Source organism: Gambusia affinis, linkage group LG04 (genome assembly GCF_019740435.1).
Source record: "Gambusia affinis linkage group LG04, SWU_Gaff_1.0, whole genome shotgun sequence".
Classification (NCBI taxonomy): Eukaryota; Metazoa; Chordata; class Actinopteri; order Cyprinodontiformes; family Poeciliidae; genus Gambusia; species Gambusia affinis.
Window position 1 is genome coordinate 10,239,980 of NC_057871.1, and position 23,600 is coordinate 10,263,579.

At 38.0% G+C, this 23,600-nt stretch overlaps 2 protein-coding genes across 2 annotated transcripts; both read right to left on the reverse strand.

The window, feature by feature from the left end:
* Positions 1-236: 236 nt before the first annotated feature.
* smc2 (structural maintenance of chromosomes 2) lies at positions 237-11,448 on the reverse strand. The gene is made up of 25 exons (XM_044115229.1): positions 11,134-11,448; positions 10,895-11,044; positions 9,984-10,106; positions 9,851-9,889; positions 9,661-9,771; positions 9,523-9,567; positions 9,191-9,424; positions 8,900-9,049; positions 7,957-8,190; positions 7,656-7,815; positions 7,460-7,577; positions 6,468-6,606; positions 6,252-6,371; positions 5,955-6,159; positions 5,319-5,454; positions 4,776-4,900; positions 4,483-4,676; positions 3,941-4,084; positions 3,492-3,566; positions 3,222-3,341; positions 2,932-3,132; positions 2,077-2,193; positions 1,736-1,896; positions 1,508-1,655; positions 237-632 (listed from the first exon to the last, which is right to left on the reverse strand). The coding sequence occupies exons 1-25, from the start codon at positions 11,299-11,301 to the stop codon at positions 447-449; spliced, it is 3,603 nt and encodes a 1,200-aa protein (XP_043971164.1). The 5' UTR covers positions 11,302-11,448; the 3' UTR covers positions 237-446.
* A 1,163-nt stretch (positions 11,449-12,611) lies between these two features.
* Positions 12,612-14,856, reverse strand: exoc1l (exocyst complex component 1 like). The gene is made up of 3 exons (XM_044114649.1): positions 14,592-14,856; positions 14,305-14,483; positions 12,612-13,166 (listed from the first exon to the last, which is right to left on the reverse strand). Exons 1-3 carry the CDS (start codon positions 14,710-14,712, stop codon positions 12,897-12,899), a joined length of 570 nt encoding a protein of 189 aa, XP_043970584.1. The 5' UTR covers positions 14,713-14,856; the 3' UTR covers positions 12,612-12,896.
* Between the last annotated feature and the right edge of the window lie 8,744 nt (positions 14,857-23,600).

Here is a 23,600-nt window from a genome sequence, read left to right on the forward strand (position 1 = left end):
CATGAATTGTAAATTTCTTACAAAGTACAGGTAAATCTGACACTCATGCTGGTCAGAATGTAATTAGAGATATCTCAAATAGTTTGTCTACTCAAAATATAATCAAAGATATATGTATTAATGCACCCAATAAAACCAATTGTACATATCTGGAATGTATGGTGAAAACAGATTTTATGTTGAAAGTTTCTTTCCTTCATAAATAGTCCTAATTTAGACAGAAAAACCTCCAACAATAAAGTTTACCAGCTTTATTTACAACAAACAAACAAATATATCCATCAGCTGCATATATAAAAAGATGAACACATAAAACAAAGGACCCAAATGAAGTATTTAGACAGGATTGCTAAACAGATACACAGACATCAGTAAGACATAAAAAGCAGTTACTATCATTTTAGGTCAAGACAAAGATGGCCGCCCTGATGTTTTCAGTGCAACGATTAACTGATGAGCTGCTTGTTCCTCCTGTCTTTCTGTCGAGCCTTGTCGTGGACTTTAAGCAGAACGTTGGAGTCGCTCTGGCTGAGCGCGGTCCGCGACACCGTGGACATGCCGTCGACAAACTTGGTCTTGAACAAGACGTTGGCGTTGGTGAACATGCCGTCTTTGAGCGACACCACCACAAACTGAAGAGAGAAGGAGAAGGAAGATCGTCGCAGGAAGAACCTACCGTTTTGTTTAAAGTCTTTCAAACCTTTTCCACATCTTGTCACATGACAAACACTAAATTCTGTATGTTTTATTGAGGTTTGGTGTTATAGACGGGTAGAAAAGTAGTGCATAATGGAAGTGAAAGAACAAGAATGAGTGGTTTTCAAACTTCTGAAAATAAATTAGAAAAAATGTGTTGCACTTTTTTATTCTTTCCTCCTGGGTCCATAACTGTAGAGTTACCCCGTCTCTCTGTACAGCTGCAAGTCATTTGGGGAACAGTATGTCTCTACGGATTTTGCAAGAAGGCTGCAACTATCTATTATTTTACACAACTATTACTCTAGAGATTTATTCTGATTATATGTTAAAAGTTTGCATATTCCGTAAACAAATGATTAAATGGATTTTTTATTTAAGAATCCTTTATCTATATATTAGAACGACATTAAAAGACGCAAATAAACAACTCATTCCCCCCTTTTTTTTTTTTTTTAAATCAGAAGAATATTCTATTACTTACAATGCAACAAAACAGCATTCCTCTAATGAACACTTAATGATTTGTAGCAAGAGATGCATCTGTAGCTAAAGAAAACATGTGAAAATCTCAGACCTTTATGTTTGACTTGACATCACTATTGTATAAATCTGATTAATAATTGGAAACCAAAATGTGCTTAATGGGAGGTTTTCTTTACAGAATTTAAACGATGCCACTTGAGGACTTCTGGATGGAACATATTTACAGACAAGAGTATAAATGTATACATTTTTGTACAATTTTGGTTTTATTGCTGCTCCGTATGCATGTTGTTCTCTCAACAAATGGCTCTTTTGAGTCACTTACCTGCGAGTGTGTGAAGTGTGTGCGCAGCATCTGTCCGATGTTCTGTGTGTGAGACAGGTCCAGAGCTGCGTCCACCTCGTCCAGGATGTAGATGGGAGCGGGTTTGAAAAGCAGCATGGCCAGGATGAGAGACAAAGCCACAAGTGACCTGATGAGGAGAGAGAGATTAAAGTCACGATCTCACACAGGCTGAGAAAACACAATAAGGAGGAGTGTAAGGTTTCAAACCTTTGCCCGCCGCTGAGCTCAGTCAGGTTCTCCTTCCAGGTGTCACCCAAAGCTACTTTAAACTCGAGGCCGTCCAGGACGCCACATCCCTGGGGAGGAGCCAGCTTGGCTGTGGCTCCTGGCAGCAAGGTGGAGAAAATGGAGCCAAAGTCCTTGTTTACCTGCAGAGGGAGGATTGAAATTGAAGATGGCTCTAAACCATACTGCCCTTCTTTGTTTTAATAAATAATAATAATAAAAAAAAAATCAAAAGGGGGTTTATTATCACTGAAAATGTTGGGAAATGAGTTTAAAACAGTAAATCTAATCCAGAGAAATCAGGTACAAAACAAAAAGCAGACCTTCTGCCATGCCAGGTTGAGCGCCTCATTCTTCTTCTGGTCCAGCTCCTTGATGGTCTGTAGGATCTTTGCCTTGTCGTTCTCCACAATTCTCTTCTTCTTCATTAGATCGTTGTACTGCAGGAGGACAAACAATTGTGAATCTGTCCTGCATTGTTTTATGTTTTCAGAACTTCTCATGTAGCAGGTGTTTCTGCAGTGAGATGGTTTTATGGAAAATGGATAAGGGAATAAAGGAAGAAAAGGCAAGACAGATGGACGTAAACGAGGAATGACAGAAACAAGATTTCTGCAGGTTTCACAAACTCAAGTTTAAGACTTTTTAATATTATTAAAACCTAACTCCACAGAAACGTATGGAATTTATGCAGCCAACTGGGAATACATTTACACTTAGCCACTATTGACACTGAAAAAGCTAACTAGCAAGGGTATGTTAGCAGTTAGTTAGCAGTAGCCTCAATAGTTTCAAGTCAGAACCCAATGAAGATGCCCAAGTGTAACCTAAACTTTTGCCTGACAGAAAAGTCCCACAAGAAGTAACAAAAAATACGAGATTAAAAAGTCCTGCCAAGACAAAATTTGAAACCTGTGATTATTGTATTTAAGCCCAATTTACCATTTTAAAACAAACATTTTAAGGCCTTATTTTTAAATACAGAACTTTAAGACTTTTTACAGATGCACAGATACCCTGAGAAAGAACATATTCAAACAATGTGATGGGGATTAAAGTGTGGAGGTACAAATATGTCTCCACTGGAAAATACTGAAAGTCAAACGTCAAACATCTCCGGGCTGCAAATGAACCCTGAGTGCAGACCTTTCCATCCCCCGCTCTGCTCCCCGTCTCACCCTCTCCTCCGCTTCGTTCAGCATGTTCATGGCCCTCTTGTTGACGTTCCTCTCCAGCTTGCTGGTGGTCTCCTCCAGCTTCTTCAGGCGCTGCCCGGCCTCACGGGGGCTGTTCGTCTTGAAGTCGTAGGAGGTGTTCGGCTGGCCGAAATACTGCCGCTCTGAATGGATCCAGTCGTGTTCCTCCAGCATCCGACTCACCTGGGGGGGGGGAAAAAAAAAAAAACTTCCTGATTAGGAGAACAAAGAGACGCAGCGATGGATGGATGAACATGAGAGACTGAGCGAACCTTGTCAGCAGCGTCCTGGCTCTCCTTGTGGTGCTTGTTGATGTTGTGCTCCAGCTCCTTGATCTTCAGCTGGGCTTCATTGTTCTTCTCCCTCATCTTATTCACCTCTGTGTTTTTCTCCTGGAGCATTCAGAAAGAGAGGCAACATGACAAGTTGTTAGGTATTTATGTCATAAACCCTTAAGGCACTGTAATTACTCCGCTCCTGACAGACAGGAGTAAATTGTGGCGTTCGGAAGCCAAAACAATCAAGACGAATGTAAAGGTCACCTTGAGTTCTTTGTCTTGAGTCATGATCACTTCCTTCTGTTTGCTCAGCTCCTCCTGGGCTTTACGCACCGTCTCCTACGTTACAAAGTAGGAAATATTTGTAGCTTTTGCACTCAAGCAGTGCATTAATAGTCACATTACACCACAAATGTCAATATATGTTATTAGGTATGATCCACCTGCCCACACCTAGTAGTAAAGAGTATTGACATGAAAGGCCACTAACAGTTTTCAGTGCTTTTTAAAATTTATTTAAAAAAATCTTTAAGTGCAACACATGCTTATATTTCACCGTGTTTTCTCTGATATCTGTGGGTACAATCTGGGGACCGACTGTCTTCAGACAGTCTTACCAGGACAACTAGTCATTTCACTGCAACAATTTAGCTTCAACATAGTTGTGTGTTAAATTAGCTGAACTGGTTTCAAGACAGTCCTGTAAACGACACCTTGTTCTGGGAGACGGTACAGGCCATGCTGTCGATCTGCTCCTGGATGGCCTTCATGGCCTCGTCCACGGCCTGAATCTGCTGCTCGTAGCCGGCCTGCTCCCTCTGCAGCTCCTCCAGCTCCAGGGCCACAGCGTCAGACTCCTGAACATCAAACACCCAACAGGGAGACTCAAAAGCAGAAGATTCTCCATGTCGTGATTACATGTCACTTCCCAGAGTTCTAAGCTGTTATATTTTTAAAACGTATGAAAAAATAAAAGCAGAAGTGGAAGGGCAGATTGGCAAACAGAAGGGACTAAGGATGGGCGCATTTATTATATTATTATATTTGTGCAGTTAAGTGATAAAAATCACACATCTTTAAGTATGTGGCGTCCTGGAAAAGCAAAAAGGAATGTTTCTGGAAACCAGTATCTATGTTTGCGCCGCTATGAATGCTGTGTCGTGCAGTTTCCTAAAAAAGAAGCAACAAATATTTTTTTCTTTATCATCATTTTTATTGTTATAATGACACTACTACAAGATATCGGCGGTTTTACCTGCTGCTTTTGCTTCAGCTTCTTGTTGAAGGCGTCTGCTTTGGCCTTGGCTGTGTTCAATTTCTCCTGGGCTGCTTTCAGCTCCTTCTCCCTCTCCGCCTCGGCGTTCTTCATCTTGTTCTCCAGCACCTTGTATTTCTCCTCGGCCTTCTTCTTCACCTCTTTGGTGACGCGCAAAGTCTCCTCGCTCTCCTCTGTTTGGCCAAACGCAGAAAACAAGCTTCACACACCGCTGGGTCAAACGGCGTACAGCCTCTACCTTTAGAGAACAGTGTGTGTGTTTTCGTTCTGACCAATGGCCTTGTGCAGCCTCTCCAGCTCCTCCTGCTGCTGGTGGAAGGAGCTCTGCTGCACCTTGGCCTGCAGGATCTGCTCCTCCTCCAGCTTCAGCTCATGCTGCTGCTTCAGCTGCCGGTACCTGGACGGATTAATGAGGCCGACTCAGAACTCTGTTCCACGCTTTTAAGGTTCTATATCTACAATTATTCCTGTGATCGAACATTGTATAAGTAACAATTAATCGGGCAATCAGATGAAAAAAAAAAAACAACATAAAAATGAGTTTTCATTTAACCACTAAAGTTTATTTTATGCACTATTTAAAATATGCAAGAAAAAGCTAAAGATTATACCACTCGAGGAGTTCTGGGTAGAACATAGTTACAGTCAAAGAAGTTTTTTCATCTAAAATGCAAATTTTCTTTACATTTTTGTACCTTTTTGGCTTAATTACTGTTGCTTAATTACTTAATTACTGAGGATGTTGACTTTTTAAGCAAAGAGTTTATTAACAAACATATTAAATTCATGCGGTAGCTTCCTTGAAAGCTGCTTACTTCTCAGCGGTTCCTTTAAGATCAGCCAGCTGTCGTTCGATGTCCTGCAGCTGGGCCTCCTTCTCCTCCAGGTGGTCCTGGACCTCCTTCACCTCCTGCAGGCTCGTCAATATGGAGGCCGACTGAGAGCGGGCGCCTGTAGGGGAAAAGTTGTGTGTGACTCCAGATGTGTTCAGATTTCTGTTGTGGAATGGCATTCTGGGGGATGTAGGCAGAAGAAAGCTTTTAGCCGCTGCTCCACCTCTCACAACTAACTCACTCACTCTGGTTACCTAGCAACAACCTGCTGAGTAACGTGTAGCAGCATTTTCAAGTTTCGCCACATAACTGTTTAAAAATAAACAACGGCATGGAGAGAAAAACGTGGATAAAACAGGAAAGGTCACATCACTAGTTTGGGAGTATTTCAGATGTTTAAAACAAAAAAACAAACTTATCAATAATTACTACATGTCTTCTCTCTCTCCAGCCTATTTCCTGCAAATTTACTGTTCAAAAAAGACTGACATTAATCAGAACCAATCAATTGGATATATTGCCAGATTCCAGTTACCGCCTCCTTTCTCTGCATGTCTGTACAGATTTAATTTCACAACGCAACCAGAATCCATCTGGCTGTTTTCCCCCCAGTCTCACCTCCGCTCAGAGTTCCCTGAGGGTCGAAGATGTCCCCTCCGAGCGTGACCGTCTTGGTCATCACCTGCTTGTCGAAGGCCACCTTTTTGGCGTTGTCCAGCGTGTCGCACACCAGGGTGGACCCAAACACGTACTCCATGGCTTTCCGCAGGTCTGCTTCATAGCCAACCAGAGACAGGGAAGTGTGAACGTTATCCTGCCCAACCTGGCAGAGAAAAATGCAAAGAAAATGGAGAACTCTTAGCGTTACAAACAAACACGTCAATATTTAACTCTGATCTATAGCCGCTCTCTCACCAGACTCTTTGCAGCGTTGATCACTTTGTCGTTCAGCGTCTTGGCAGAGATTTTGTTCAGGGGAATGATTGTGTACCGCCGCTGCAGCTCTCCCTTCTCCAGGATCTTTTTACCCGTCACCTAAGCAAGAGAACGCACCGACCCGCGGGTTAGCGTCCCGCTGTCTTTCTGAAAAACCTTTATTTCCATATTCATCAAGTCTTTCCTCACACCTACCTCCGTATCAACAACAATGTTGTACAGACGGCCTCCGGCAACAACCTCCAGCGCTGTGGCGTAGGTGACGTCGCTGACAGTGATCAGGTTGGCGAGGAGCCCTTTCACTTTGCTGCGGTCCCAGCCACGCTCTGGATCCCTGGTGATCACATTATCTTGCTTTAGCATGGGGGTCAGTCATGTGGTAAAACCCAGAAATTAAAGGAGCTGAAATTCATACTTGAACAACTCAAACAAAACCTGAATAAAATAAAGTAGTAGCGTGTAAACCAGTAGACTCCAAACTTTTTGCCTGTAGGACCAAAGTTCTTAGGTTTGAGGAACCCTCTATGGACACTTCTTTTTTAAACTAAAACTGAAAGATTTAGTTCTTAAGACATTTTTATCTCAATGATGTACTCATTAGACAATGTTAAAACCCAAGATTAGTGGGGCAAAGAAAATGAGAATGTCATTGTCTAAATAGAAAATCATTTTTAAAACATCTATTTTCCAGAAATGTTCACTTTTATATTTTGAATTATGGAATAAGAAATAAAAGTATTCATTTAACACATTTTTCATAGCCAATATTATTTATTCTTCACTCCCTGTATCTTGGGAAAATACAACTAAATCCTTTTACTTTTTCCTGTGAAACTAACTAAATAAAAAACTGTTCCTTCTGTTTTTCAAAACTTGTGACCTACGAGTTCTCTCTTGGGAGTATGATAAATATGACAATGAACATTTATTTCTATAAGATGTACGGTATCTTTAGTTGTTTTTTTATAATAGATTTTTGCATCATGTTGCAATTAAATGACTAATTTTCTTTTACCTTATGGAAGTAATCTAGATGAAAAAGAAGTTCACCATCAAACTGGTGAACTGGTTAGCTGGAACTTGAGTCTTAAATCAAGTCTAAACCCACTTAGTGACACAAACTAAAAACCTTTTCTATAAAGACTCTCTGCCCTGCATGTCCAGTGTTCAGAAAAATTATGCGTTACTTGTAGTCAAAGCGCAGATTGGGGAAGCGGGACATGAGGCGTTCGTAGGTCTCTTTGAGCTGAGAGACCTGTCTGGACAGCTGCCTCCGTTTTTCCAGCAGACTTTCCTCCTTTCCCTCTGCAGAGACACAGCCACGGTTATCACACTGGTTTGGAGGAGAAATAAAACTAAAGCTTGGAAGTAACTGTTTACTACCTTCGTAGTTGAGCTTGGCTAACCCCGCCTCCAGTTTCTCCCTGCTGCTTCTGGCAGCCTGCAGGGCGTCCTGGTCCTTCTTGTAGCCGCTGTCCATCTTCTTGACCTCAGCCTGTTTGGACTTTAGCTCAGCCTGAGCGTGCTTCAGGGTCATTTGGGCCTAGAAAGAGAGCAGGTGTTAGTGCAATAAGTAGGACCAAACTGTTTAAACAAACAAACAAAAAAAAAAAAACATGCCAAACCACCATAAAGCACAGTGTAGTATAACAAAGTGAGCCTTCATCAGAGTTGGTGTTCTCACCTGCTTGGCCTCGGTGTCGGCCTTGCTCATGTCGTTCTTGCAGGCCATCATCTGTCCAGCCAGCGTGTCCTCCTCGCCATCCTCGTTGGTGGACAGACCGGCCGACACGGCCTTGAAGTGCTGCTCAGCAGCCTCCAGGGCGGCGCTGTCCTTCTGTCCCTCCTCCTGCACAGTGCGAAGCTGCTCGGCCAATTTGGAAACCTCTTTTTCCTTTACCACAAGCACCTTTTTATCCTAGAGAGGAAACAAAAGAAAAGTTTTATATTCAATTTTTTTTTTTTTTTTTTTGGTTCTGATACTAGCTGGTTCTGAAACAATTAATTGAAATTGTCAACTCCTTTGGTAACCAAACAATCTTTAACTGGAATATACAGACTCTTAAAAAAAATGCTATATTTTGATAGATCAACAAAATCAATACATTTAATTAAGCCAAAACTGTATGAAAAAAATTTATACACTTTCCATTTAAGATGAAAAATCTTTGTCTGTAAATATGTTTAGCTGAGAACTTCTAAAGGTTTAGCTTCAGCTGGTTCAAATTCAGTAGATAAATAAATAAATAAAATCTATTGAGACCCTTTAACTATCCAAAAATCTGTTAATTGGGAAAAAAACCCCAACAGAATAGCCCTACAGTATTGAGCCAGAGCTGAGCTTTTATTTTCACTTGTTGATTTTACAAATGTGATTTAGCTGCAGATGAATCCTTTGCTACGAATGATCAAGTGTACACTAAAAATAAAAAATACTGTTATCAATAAAATATTTTTCTTACTGACAATAAAAGGAATGAGTGCTTTTTTATGTATTTTAATTATTGTATAAGATAAGCTTAAGTTGTTAAATAAAAAATCTGCAGAATGTGTCGATTATTTTTCCAATTCCTCAATTAATCATCAGAATACTCGATTACTAAAATAATCGTTAGCTGTTTCATTACCTCTTCCATGCTCTTCACCAGCTCCTTTCGCTTCTTGGTTTCATCTTTGAGATTCTGCTTTTTTAAGTCTAGAGCACTCTGAGATTTAGCGTCCACACGCTGGGCGTCAGCAAGAGTGTCTTCCATGGTTTTTAAAACGCCGTTCACCTCCTTGAAATGAGCAGTTTAACATCAGAGGTGAGAAAATCACAACAAAAACAACCAATGGGGCTAAAACACTAAACAAAACAGCGCTACAGTTTAAAAATAAAAACTAAAAACAACTTTTCTGTTTGTTCCCTTTTGCAGTACCTGGTCTCTTTTCTTCTGTTGCTCTTGAATCTGGGCCGACAGCTCCTGGATTTTGCTCTCGTTCTCGGCCATGTTGGCTTGCATCTTGGCAATGTTGTCCTGCATCACCTTCAGATTCTCTGCAGACTTCTTCTTGGTTTCCTCAGCGCACACGAACAGCCAGGCCACATAGAGGCGTGACAAGTGCTGGATCTCACGCATCAGCTTCTGGTACTCCAAATAGGATGATCGTTCCTGGAGAAAGAGGAGAGGGTTTAGGAAGAGTGACATGAAAGCTTTTACATGCTTTTCCTTGGTATCAGTACAGGTAATGAGTTCAAATGTCAGCTTACTTCTTGCAGTTTTTGCATAGTGGGAGTAATTTCCTCATCCAGAATCTAAAAGAGTTAAATACAAGGCAAAGTTTGCAGGATTTTTCTATTAAAACAGACTCAAATTTTTTTTTTTTTAAATGCCCCTGCATGTCATACAGTCTGAATCTCCTTCAGTTTTGCTTCCTTCTTCTCAATCGTCTTCTGAGCGCTGATTTTTTTACACTCATACATCCTGGTGCCTGCTGCCTCCTCGATCATGGCAAGAATCTGGAAGAAGAGAATTTTCTAGAAGTTGCAAACGAAGGCAGCCATTACTGAGACATTTGGTGACATGTGCAGGTTTTACCTCTGGTGGCTTCATGTTCAAAACCTTGGTGATTCTCCCCTGAAGTAATGGAAACATCACAAGATCAAAACATAGTCTAATGTTTGAGGTTTTAAAAAAAAAAGAATGGAAGGAATGTGAAGAAAGGGCCGACCTGCATGATGAGGAAATGTGGGTTGTTAACGTTAAGGCCGACAGAGCAGAACAAATCCTGCACCCTGGTGTTGTTGGCATTGACTCCATTGATAAGGTACTTGTTCCTGCCACCGATCACAACCTGTAAGACAGAAACCGGCACAAATTGAATATTTTCGATTGAAAGAAAAGAAATCCAAGCCCATAATTAGAGTAGAATTAAGTACCTTCAGAGTGCCTTATAGTGGATATTATTTATGGATCTTAGAATAAATGGGCAGAATATACAGTTTGGACACACCTTCTAATTGAATTCAATCAGAAGGTGTGTCCAAACTTTTGGTCTGTACTGTGTATGAATACACTTTTCATATCAAGGAAACTAACTCTGTGCCTCAACCTTAATACATCTTCTCCACTTTGAAACATGGTGGTAGCAGCATCATGGTGTGGGAAGCAGAAAAGGATGAGTGTTAATGTGGTGTGGCGTAAAACAGGAAAGTCGAAGAATTCATCCTAATAAACATATTGACTCAGGTGGGCTCAATACAAATATGTGTCACACTTTTTATACTGGAAAACTAGAGATGGTTTTCTTCAGAGTGGAAAGAGAAACTTGTCATAGTCGATGGGAAAATGGATAGATGAAAATAGAGAGGTCAATCCCGAAAGACAACAAACTGAGATTGGTTTTTATTTTTGAAAAATTGTATAATCTTTTTCTACTATTATGTGCTGAACTTTCAAATAAAATCCCTAGTAAATCATCAGCCTTGGTTAATATTGATGCTTACGACCTAAACTCCTAAGCATCAAAGGTGTTTCTCAAGCATACGGCTAACAATACTGGGATAAAAGGGGGGAAAAAAGGATCAAGGACAAACCTGTGAAATTGTATAGTCATTAGAGAAAAGTTGTTTGTATCCGTACCTGTCTGGTGACTGTGATTTCGTCGTGGGTTTCAAACCCCAGAGGACTCTGACTTTTGTTGGAGTTGTCAAAAGTAATAGACACAGTGGCTTTAGTGATGCCACCCTGTCCGTTTTTGTACACCAGGTCCTGGAGGTTGGAGGCTCGCACCTATAAAGTGAAATAAATTAAGATAAATCAAATGGATTTAAAAACAGATAGCCAAATGACTTAATATGCGTATTAAATAGCAATCTTACATGTGTGAGGTTGGAGATGCCCAGAAGGAAACATATCGAGTCTAGTATATTGGACTTTCCGCTACCGTTCAGTCCTGTGATCGCGTTGAAAAGCGGGTCGAAGCCGTTGATTTCGGTCCTCTGAGCGTAGGATTTAAACCCTTCAATGATTATAGACTTGATGTACATCTTTCTGTCCTCTCGCCGCAGACCTCGGAGGATAACTCAGTACTAAGGCTAACCGAGATGTGAAAATACGCAAGGACACTGCTGACCAGTGTTTACAACCGACAACCCCGTCTCTACTTGAATTTTGGCGGCAGCTAGGCGTGGACGAAGACCGCAGCTGAGAGGCTTTCCTTTATAAGCCGAAAACAAACCGACACTAAAAGTTTGCGTAGTTCCAGGTGATTTTGTCACAAGTATATTATAGTAAAAATTAATATATGTGGTGTTGTAAAATATCTAAATATAAATGACAACGCATACAAATAATTATGCGACCAATCGTTACAGGTGTATTTTTTCATTCAGGCATTTTGTCTGACGACTAAAACATTGTACACCATTGAGTGCCACACATAATTCGTGCTTTTGTCCGCCATATTATGAGGGGCATGTTCGGCTGAAGTACGGTATGTATTCTAATGTTCAACTGTGAAATTAATAAGCATTTATGTCTTAATTTATTTTGAACATGGATGGGAAGAACTTGTTACTGATGTGAAATAGACTTTTATTTGGTATTTGACTGGCAGTGTAATTACAGGTAGAACATGTAGGTAAGAGGGAAGGTGGTGGGCAGCACTAATTCAAGGCAATTTTCAATTAGCACTTTTCAAAACTGATATATTTCCTATCAATAAATAAAATGTATCAATAATATGTAAAGGCAAAAACCACCAAAATGTGTTTCTTACAAAAAATAAAGAAATAAAATCAGCAAATAAACACCTAAATAGATCACAATTACTCATTTATGAAAAGATAATATGCTAAAACAAAATGCAAATGACAAGATAGAAAAAAGAGTGAAGGGGCATCCTGCTACTATAACTAATTTTAAGTGAAAGCACTTGCATGAATAAAAGTTAAGTTAAATATTCTGGGTAAAGGCAAAAAGTCTGCCAGTGATATCCATTTTGATTTTTTTTTTTTTTTTTTCCAAAACTTTGAAAATGACTACATAAATAAAATCTCTCATAACAGAACTTTAATTTCAATGTTCTCATTACTTTCAATAACATGAAATGTATAAACTTGTTCCCTGATATTTCCTGCAAAAGAATATTTTTTAGCTATTACTTAATTAAAATGATCTAAAATAAGCCAAAGTATACCAATAGAATGCCTCCAAAATTATTTTTCCTTTAAAAGTGCTACTTTAGCTATACTGAATCTAACATACAGAAATGGCAAATAAATAACACACAGTAAACATGCTGTGTTCACAGGAGTCTTTATTTACCATGAATAAAATAAGCAATTTATCTATTTGTTATATTTGTCTTCTATAGTTCATTTTGTTTTACTGTGAATGTCATTTTTAGTGGACTCTAATGGATCACATAATTAAACACTAAGTACAAAAGATGTCCTACAAATATCAGTCTAAAACTTGTTTGTCATGAACATACGGTTAAAAGAGCAGTAATGCAAAAATAAATAACCAATATAAACCCAATTGAAACATACTTGCGTTTGACCAGAATTACACACACAGAACATTAGCTACAGCACAACAATGCTCACACACTATAGAGAAACACACAGAAGATGTGTTGTTAGGCGTCCAGTGGCACTGGACACATAGACAAGCAAACCAAATTGCATGCATAGAAGCATATCTGGGACAGAACGACACAGTCCCCTCTGTTGGAGTAGTAGGTGGAGGGCTTGATGTAAGGGAAGTCAAAGTTCTGCAGATTTAGCGGCCTCTCACAGTAGCGGTCACAGAGGGCAACCAGGGCACGCACCATCGTGTATTTGGCAGAGCAGGTGACGGCCGTCACTGTACGCACCTCATCGAAGTGCAGCAGGAAGCAGGAGTCATCCTGGGGGCAAATAAATAAACATGATAATGTACAGGTGACTTAAAGCTACTGGCCTTCTAAGGTTGTGTCTATATTTGTGTCTTTAAAATCCTGAAAGTAGCAGTAGAAGTGGACGATACACTTTTCAAATATGTATTTGTAAAATTAATTCAATAAAAATAATGTAGAATTTTCCCCTTCAATTCATAACGTTACTTAGTGTTATACTGGTGTCCAAGCTTATTGACAAACTCATCAAGTTCAAAAAATCCATTTCTTATTCCAATTAAAATGCTAATTGTTCTAGTGAAAAGAACAAAGTAGTCTGATTTCTGAAGTAATTTTGTATGGTTTTGATTATTTTCAATTTTGTTTGTGCAGAACACAAACATTTGTGACGGCCCACTCTTTGTTTGAAAATCCTGTATTTAGCCAATGTTAATGAATGGGTGTGCCCAAGTCAGAGCTGTTTTGTTCTATTTATGGGAAATTGAAACTACAGCTAAAAAATATGAACAAAAGACAACTATTTTTATGAATAAATTAATATTTTATTCTTTTCAATATTTTTTATGACAACCTTGCTCCAAAAATTTTTAAGAATGTATCAGCTTCATGTGTCTTTTCTAGTGGACAACATCAGCGCTGTTCTTGAATTGTACAAAATTATTCGAAGGGTTGAAAAATGACTCCACTTTAGTCACTTTTTTTCTATTACATCAAATCAAGTTTCTAGTTAAAGCATGAAAAATGGTCAAACGTTCAAAGAATTTAAATACTTTTGGCTGGTTGTTATACTTTTACAAGTATTATTTATGGCTGCTATGTCATCATTAACACTGCGTCACTTTTTTGATTACAGTAATTAAGTAAGAAACACCACACATCATAGATAGATAGATAGATAGATAGATAGATAGATAGATAGATAGATAGATAGATAGATAGATAGATAGATAGATAGATAGATAGATAGATAGATAGATAGATAGATAGATAGATAGATAGATAGATAGATAGATAGATAGATAGATAGATAGATAGATAGATAGATAGATAGATAGATAGATAGATAGATAGATAGATAGATAGATAGATAGATAGATAGATAGATAGATAGATAGATAGATAGATTTTATAAAGAAATGTTGCAAATTACCACATCAGGATCTCTTCCATCAACAAGAGTCAGGTCTTGCAGGGGCCAGATCTCTGTCCTCTTGTAGCAGTCCTGGATGCTGGAACGTTTGGTTTGTAACTTCTTGGATCCAGATTTTCGGGTTGACTGAGAGATCTGACAGTGCACTATGCTTAACTGCACCACCTTTTTTTGTCCAACTGTGAGAACAGAAGTCCACTTACATTTAATTGGACAAGGGATGCAGTGCGGCACCATGATTTTCATTTGCAGTAAAGACGGGGAGAAAAAAAATAAGAGTAGTTTACCTGAGACGCAGAGAAAATGCCTTCCAGGCGTTGGCTCTTCGATTTCAATAAACTCCACAAGTCTGTGCTTTGCAGGTCGAAATAAAACTCTCTGCATCTCTTCCCTCAAAAGAGACGACATGATGGGAGAAAGGGACGAAAATTTCACAAATAGGGGCCTCAAAACAATAAACACATAGAATATTTCAAGACAAAAATAGGGAGGGAAAAATGAGATGCTGATCGTGACTGGGAAAACCCAGAATCTGTAAGAGGTGCGGAGGGAGGTGGAGATGTTTCCTCTGAACTGATGGCAAGAAACATCTGTGGCTGTGTGCTGGTTGTGTGTGAATTCTGCACACGAACAGTCCACTGTGTGGTGAAAGAGTTTGAGCTAATACCTGCCTATTAACATGTATGCTACTTAGAGTGGTCTAAGTAGCAAAGAAGGCAATAAAATGCTAATCTCATCATCACTTTGCATTTTTATTGCCCTATTTAGGATCCATTATGATGCCAGGAAGGATCCAGCTGATGCTTTTCACGCTTACATTTAAATTTTTTTAGATAACATCACAAATAAAACAAACAGAAAAACAACACTCTGTCTCCTTCTCTCACTCATTTTCAGACAGTGATATATAATGTGGCACTGTGCCCGCTGTTTGTCTGTGATTAAACGGTTGTTGTGTGGGAAAAGGATGTCCCACAGCACTCTACATGGTTTCCATTACCCTGTAGTAATTCAATCATTGAGAATAGATACAACTGAGGTGAAGCACTTACATGAAGGGTGGTGGGGGCAAGGACTGCTGAAAAGAATGCTACATTTCTTTAATGATGGCTTCTTGAAATATTATGTTGAACATGTCAAGTGAGCACTACCTCTGAGCATGCTCTTCAAAGATTTTAGTACCTCTTTCGGAGCTAAACATCACACTGATAAACCCGGGCCAAACCGCTGATTTGATTTGTTAGCAGGAAAGAGTGTGGCTCCATTGGATTTGTCACATTTGAGAAAACAAAGATGGGTTGTTCCACTGCTAAGTGCTTTACTGTTGCTGTTTTTTTCGATGATCTTTGTGGATGCTCACTTGAGAGGCTTTTTGTCTCTGAGATGGAAAGATAAGCGGATGGGCAGGGAGCAGAAAGGAAGCACACAAGTGTTGAAGACCTATGAATAACACATGAGGTTTATTGTACTTACCTTTTATCACTCAATAATACGAAGAGTTCAAAAAGAGGCTTCTGTAATGTATGCTGCTGGCATGCATGGTCATAAAAGCAGCATCCATTTCCATTGCGTTTCATGTAAGGATGTACTGTTACACTTGGAATCATAATAAAGGTAATGGGAATAAATTAGGTCATAGTTTCTTGTTTGGAGTTGGTACAAATACAGGAGAATCCAGGAAGAAACAGGTGAGTGATTACTGGCTGCTGCCATGAATGGGGCAGGAATACAGGAGCAACTGAACAAGGATAAGAATGGCATGATCCATTTAGAGCTTCTGTTCTTGCCTGGGGTTTGTGTTTTGATTATTTTTTAAAGTACACACCCATACACAGTTCATTATTGAGATATTCAATTCTTTTTTTGTGGTCTCTTTATGTGTACTGGTTTAGATCCTTACTTAAGAGTTGGTCATTCGCTTTTAGTTCATGAACTCTTAGTAATTCTGTCTGTGTTCATGCCAGTGTTATTTAGTCATTTTCTCTCAGCCTCTCAGTTTAGTTCTTCCAGCTGGAATATTGTCTCTTGATTATTCTCATCTGCTTCTTAGATCAATTAATCCCATGCAGTTTAAAGCCAGTTTGTTTAATTTCTCCTTGCCCAGATTGTCCTTTTCTACCCTTGCAGTCTGTCCTGTGCTTTTGTCTCTGTTAATTTCATTGTTCCAGTCAGGTCAGTTCCTCTTTTGCCTGTTTTTTAAATGTACGTATATGATTTTAATAAATAAATAATTACCAGCATCATTAGACTCCTGCCTTAAACCAAGAAATGAAATCCAAAAAGTATAGAACCAACAGACAAAATCTGACAACTACACAATGACTGAACAACTCAATGACAACCCAACTTGATCATCAATGGTGCTGCTTTAGCGAGAGAGAGCTACACCAAGTTCCTGGGTGTGTATCTCACTGAGGATCTTTCCTGGAGCAGCAACACTCCTCTTCCTCCACAGACTAAGAAGAGCCAAACCACTGATCCCCACTATGTCCGTTTTCTATTCCAGAACCACTGAAAGCATCCCGGTGGTAGGCGGCTGCACTGCATCCTGCAGGAAGACTTTGCAACGCAGAGAGCATTAGAAAAGATTATTGGTACCCTCCATCTCACACTCCAGGATATCAACCAAACCTGGCCCACAAAGCACTCAGTATTAAGGTCTTCTTCCGTCTCCTGCCCTCTGGGAGGAGAACGAGGAGCATCCAGACAAGAACCAGAAAACCCATCAGGCCATCATTATGCTGAAGTCCCTTCCCTGTTTTCCTTCTCTGACTCTACCCCCATAAACATTTTGTTTTATGTGTTTTTCACAGGTATTTTGTTTTATATTTTTCATGTATTACTGTTTGTACCAGGGATATGAGGGAATCACCATTTCAATTCTGTGTATGCTGTGCATACGGGAGTTTTGAGAAAAATTTTAATTGAATCAAATTTCAGCTTTCTGATATTTTTTCCATTATAATTTCCTGATCTATGAAGGTTAATGTCTGCTTTATTTAAATGGCCTCTTCTTGTGTCTGTCCTACTTAGAAAAGTTAAAGAGAAAAAGCTTTCCTCATAATATCACACTTATATCCCTGGGAAACAGAGTCATACATTATTAGCTATAAGATGTTAGGGACTCTTACCAACTTTTGAAAGTTCAGTATATTTTATAATAACTTTCAGTTAGATTGATTTTATAGAAATTGTTAAGGGTACCAATAACTGATTTTGTAACTATTCTTATTTAGGGTTTTATTCTCCCTGTATAATAAAATAAATTAAAAGAAATAGAAGAAAAATACAAAGGTTGCACATTTAAAGTGGAAATCCTTTCTTGAGATCAGGAAACACTGAAAAATACTAACAGTAAAAGAGATCAGTGTGTAAAAATGTGTCTGTTCATAACAATATTGTCATCCAAAAAGGCAACTAAGCTCCACCATATGAAAGCAATTAGGATCCTTAGAGATTAAAAAGCACCAGTCTTTCATTGGCTTTAGTCCATGAAAGCTCTGGAGTTCAAGGAGTTAAAGATGTTCAGATTGTTGAGGGAACAAGGGAACAGGGACAGCATGTTCTCTGTACTGAAAGGGACTGTGCTGTCAACAACAGGTCAAAGCAACCCTGATTACCCAGGGCCTAGACCACGTGGTGGTCTATAGGATCACATCCATGTTTGTATAAGAGGAGCAGAATCTGTTCGGTACAAAATGTTCTCTCCAGTAGAGGGTGCTAATGTTTAGGAAATGATTTTTATTCGAGCACCCGTGTGAGCATGTGGTTTGTTGTTGTTTTGAAGTGGTAACATGCCCGCTTTTTCTCCCACTTTACTGCTTTGAAACTGAACATGCGTGAATATGCGGTCTGCTGTTGTTGTTTCTGAAGTAGTAGCATTGCTGCTTATTCTGTCACAATACTTTACTGCTTTGCAATTGAAGACCTACTTTCACATTTTTTGCAATTAAAGATTTTTTTTAATAATCAAATACCACTTTAAGCAAACCATGATTCTGTGCAAAGTTACACAGTTGTTTAATTTATTTTTCAAACTTGTACGAAGTATGTTTCTTTTAATTCTCAAAGTTATACTTAATTATAGAAAGCTATTAAAAATGCGTATTCCTAGTACGTCATTAAACGGCAGAGATTTACTTAGAATAAAACCTCTATCTACCTTCAAATAATATATTAGTAATATTACATATAACAATTTACAATTGTTACAATTTGTTATAGTTTATGTTGGTTGTAGTTCTAAGCCTGTGGAAAGCAAGCTATATATATATATATATATATATATATATATATATATATATATATATATATATATATATATATATATATATTTATTTATTTATACAATTAATAAATGTAAAATTAAATATATAAATAAAATATTTGTCTACATATATAACTGCTTTAGATCTCCAACTAATGGTTCCAGAGATAACTTTGGACTTTATCTGAATACTTTTGATCCATTTCAGTTGCAGCTTTGAACAAAAAGTATTTATCAACAGAGCGTAAAGACAGGCGTGGTAGTTTAAAAACTGGCAGGTGTCTTAGCATTATTGTAACGTCTTGTGACCATCTCTGCTTTGGTTCTGCTGGTGATAGCAGGGATATAGAGCATAATTTGGTCATTATCATGCTCCGCTGGAACATTCAAACTTATCCAATAAATCATCCACACAAGGTAAGGCTGAACACAGTAGAGACAATTTGTTCCTCAAATGTCCATCCACTCAAAATCAAACAGCAGATGTGTATTTTCTTTTCTTCACTGCTTCACTTACTGTTACAATTGAAGACCAACATCTGGTAAGACTGCGTTGAGAGACTGGTTGATCACAATCCAGGGTTGGTGTTTAGAGTATTACCATTAAGTGAGGAGTCTGCTTGTGGAGCAGATACCTTTGTGAGAGTTGTTGGGTAACTTACCTCCTCTGCTTCATTACCATTAGTTTTTGGAGTTTTCAGTGCTGCAGAAGGCCCTTTTTCCATCATTGATAGTATTGTTATTGTTTTTGTGTTGGGAAGTGACATGTGAGGGGAAAAAATCATTCTATTTTTGATGTGGTGAATCATATTTCTATGACTCAAATTGTATCATGACCAAGAATCCCAGTTTAGAAATGAAACTGAAAAACTGTTGGGTTTTTCACATCACTGACTCATGGCAAATCTAAACAGAGAGAAACTCCTGTGCTGAGAGTAAAAAGGCTGGGTGCCTTTTTATAAACTGAGGCCTCGGAGTGTGTCTCAACATCCAACCCTTTGCTGATAAGAGACATCTTTTATAGAGGTTTATTTGTGAAATATTTGTGTGGCAGAAAATGTGTCTCAAACTGTGGTTTAGATTTTATAGGAGAGCGTGCTGAATGTAAAGGTCCTTATCTGGTTTAGGTGGGGCTCCTATTAGTTTTTCTGCAGATCCTACAGATTAACTGAGCACAACTGACTTCGTTCTGCTCCTTAGAAGAGAAGAGCACAAAAGCTGGGAGAAATATGTCTTCCTGGCCAGTTGGCTGTTAGGCAGAATAATTTTAGTGGTTGAGTTTTTTTTTTCTATATTAGGATTGGTCTCCTAATAAAGACTCCTATTGTTGACATGGTTTATTTGCTCAGGTTCAATTGAAGGAAGCAGTTCTTATTCATTTTTGAAGTAGCGGTATGTGATGTTGATTTATCTTTGACTTTGAATTTTCTAAGTTTTGAACTAACCCTTCATATTTCAGAGTTTTCCCTTCAAATTATTACAAACTTATAAATAAAAATTGCATTAAATTGCATTAGATAAAACAGGGGCTGTAACACATCTATTATAAGATGTAACCAAAATCAATGTAGATAACAAATAGTAGTTTAGAAAAATAATCAAAAAATTTTCTTGTAAACAGTATTCTATAAACCCAACATAAGCATATAAGCATATTCAAGTGTTTGAATTTCCCTGTATCATTGTCTTGCCTTGAAGTATTTTATTAAATAACAATCAAACATCAACTCCCCTTTATCCATAGTAGTTTCACTCATAAAACTAAAGTTTTGAGTGGCTAATACAATTAGTTCTGCAGCACACTGATATCTTTACATCAACAAGTTTCACTTAAAAACATGACATTAAGGTTTCATCCATCCATTGTCTTTACCTGGGCTGGTGCCTATCTTCAGTGGCCCATGGACTGATGCAGCACACTGGGACCCCTCCTCAAAACTTAAAGGATCTGCTGCTAACAGATCAACTCATTTTTGGGAGGGTGGTCAAAATATTTTGCCCGATTGATGCAAGGCTATGTTTCACACTGTTTAATATTGGAGTTACTCTTATTTGTTGTTTTTGTGTGCAGCACTTTGGCCAACAATACTTTTTAAATGTGCTAATTTAGATTTGATTTATCTACTATTTTAATCTAGCCTTCATCCATGCAAACACAAACAAATCAAGATGTGAAAAAAAAATCCAGAAGCGTCACAACCTTTCCTGGGCTTCAGTCTTGGAGAGGTCCTGAGTCTAAAGAGTTAAACATGTTGCGATTCTTTGGAAATCAGGGACAATATGTTTTCTGGACTGTAAATGAGAGTTATTTTATAATCTGATTAAAGTGAATCCAATTGTATGGAGAGGCATTAAATCATGTGGCAGCCCGTAGGTTCACGTCTGTTTAAAAGAAAACCATGCAAAGTACAAAATGTTCTCTTCAGTAGAGGGCGCTAATGTATAGAAAAAGAACAACTATGGGATTTATTGAAGCAGTTAGGTGAAAATACTTCCTGTGATTAAATAGGTTCGCCTGCTGAGAAGAGCTCTGTCACTTGTTTAATAGTAATGAAATAACTTTTAAAAATTCAAATCTCTACTGCACTTCACTTTCTATCATCCAATTATAAGTTATGTGAGTAACTGGAGAGTTCTGTATTATTGGTTTTACAAAGCCAGCAAATTTGTTGTATTTGCCAAAACTGTTAATATTTCTAAAATGATAATCAAAGGTAAAAGTAATTAGAACTGTGTCTATTTCTGACACTGATTTAGATTTCAGAGATGTACCTCAAGGAAAAGTTCTAAATACAAATATATAATCAGTATTATAAACAGACTCATGTTGTAACATAATTGAGGCTGGTTGGGCTTCCAACTTTTAAACAAACCAAAATAAAATCCATTGTAAAAAAATTGGTTATTTAAAGCTTTTTTAAAACAAAAACAACAAAAAAACATCAGAACATGTTTGACATTAAAGTAAAAAATAGCAAGTAATTTTTCTGAACTAAAGAGACTGGCGACCTGTCCAGGGTGAACCCCGCCTCTCACCCAGAACGTTAACTGGGGATAGGCACCAGCAACCCTCCCGACCCCATTAGGAACAAAGGGTGTTTAGAAAATGGATGGATGGCTGGATGGATAAAGACTTGTCATATCTTGTTCTATTAGTCGGTGAAAAATCTCAGGCATAGCTTTAACTGCACACAAAAAAGTCTTTCAATTTTAAGACTATACATATTACCCACATTATGGAAGTATATCTGGTTCTTTCCAAATATTAAAATCAGGCAAATAAAACCTCAAGTGACACATAACACATCATATGACACATCATGTTATTACTGTGAAACATAGCAACAGCACAAACTCATAACAAATGTCAAACATGGAGTTGGAAGACTGAGAATTTGGGTTTGTATGACCCTGTGGTCATTGAGTCAACATGAACTCTTCCGTATACTAGTAGATTCTAGTAAGAAATAACCTGCCTAGTCAACCAGCAATTCCAGCAAACATGCAATGTAAGTTAAAATGTAGACCTCAGCCTGACTAATATTTTTAGCAGAGCATTAAGAGAGATGTGTAAAAACAAGAACCTGCGCTGAATCACTGCTGCAAGGAACAAACCAAAGTTCCACCACAATAACTGTAAAGACTGAAATGTTTCATAAATACTTGAAGTTATTGCAGGTAAAAGTGGTTCTGTAAGCTACAGAACTTTCTATTTTTACTCACTGTTTCTGCAGTTTGGCTTAGTTCTTGTTGAACAAATATTGACATAGTGTGGAGTGTAATTTTGTGTACTTGTACTTGAATAATTCGAGAGCCTGATTTGCAGTGGAAGTTTAAGAAATAGGTAATATGGTTCTCCACCCAGGGGTCTTTCCCATTTCAGAAGGCAGGCAAGATAAATAAATAAAACATTATATATTTGTTAACTCCAAATGAATTTCATACAGTTTATTTGCATGTCCAGTCAATGGGTGGGAAGACCCACAGTGTATACTTTGTGGTGTGATCAATGTAAGAAAATTGTTTGAAAGATAAATTGTAATTTGGATAAAACATAATATGAATAATTAAACAGACAGCAATATTCCATTAAAACTACCAGGTCGACATTTCTGTAAAATCCATAAACTTACTTTAAATAGTTTGTCACTTATAGAACAGCATTTTATGTTGTAAAACATTGTTTAATCAAAAAAGGTCTATGCTCCCCCCAAAAATTCCATGCCCCAATATGTCTGTCTACATGATATAAGGCATATTTGGTTCTTTTGAGTACTTGCTTTTCTTTCCTTTATTACTTTCATGGTTTCAATCAAATATTTCTCCTTTAAAGATTGTCCTCTTGTGTTCTGTACAGCTGCAGCAATTAAGCCATTTAACAATACAGAATACATTTTAGAAAAACTGGTAAACAATAAAACATAACGTGTTTCACTGCTTTGCAGAACAATATTAGAATCAAATTTGAATGCCTTGGAGTTTGACATCAAAATTTGACAAAAGATCATATAACAGCTTGATTCCTGTCCCTCTTGTGACGTTATCAACTAGCATTTCCCCAAAGGAGAAATTGCTTATTTTCTCCAGTGCACTTTTGTAAGTAAAAGCTTGGATTTTCTCGGATTTTCCAATGGAATTATCCTATATACTTCATTATCCACTGGTGTTTTTAATGTTAGTATGCATTGGACAGTGGGGAAAAATACACCACTGGATAGTATCTTTTAAATTAATGTTTTGTTGTAAAACATTATTTAATCTAGATAAAGGCTATCTAAATCTCTGGTGACATCATATAAAGCAACTAACCAGAGGTCTTTTGGTTGCCTCAATTTTTCTGTATCTAGTTTATTTCCAGTTTCACTTACACATTATTAAATAAGGGGGGCCTCGAAACTAGATATAGATATAGCGACATGGCGTCTAGCGCCGATGATTGAATGTTGATAAAAAGAGAAAAGCCCTGCTATCTGGACTGGGCCATCCCTATGATAATCTGTTTAAACCTAGATATGTATCACATTCAGTC

Excerpts from the sequence above, each read along its gene's own strand:
- smc2 (XM_044115229.1), bottom strand. The coding sequence starts at position 11,301 with ATGTACATCAAGTCTATAATCATTGAAGGGTTTAAATCCTACGCTCAG. Across the intron at positions 7,816-7,956 it reads CCGACACCGAGGCCAAGCAG|GCCCAAATGACCCTGAAGCA; the intron begins GTGAGAACACCA and ends CTCTCTTTCTAG. Across the intron at positions 6,372-6,467 it reads ACATTGTTGTTGATACGGAG|GTGACGGGTAAAAAGATCCT; the intron begins GTAGGTGTGAGG and ends TCTCTTGCTTAG.
- exoc1l (XM_044114649.1), bottom strand. The coding sequence starts at position 14,712 with ATGTCGTCTCTTTTGAGGGAAGAGATGCAGAGAGTTTTATTTCGACCT. Across the intron at positions 14,484-14,591 it reads GCATTTTCTCTGCGTCTCAG|TTGGACAAAAAAAGGTGGTG; the intron begins GTAAACTACTCT and ends CTGTTCTCACAG. Across the intron at positions 13,167-14,304 it reads ATGGAAGAGATCCTGATGTG|GATGACTCCTGCTTCCTGCT; the intron begins GTAATTTGCAAC and ends ATTTGCCCCCAG.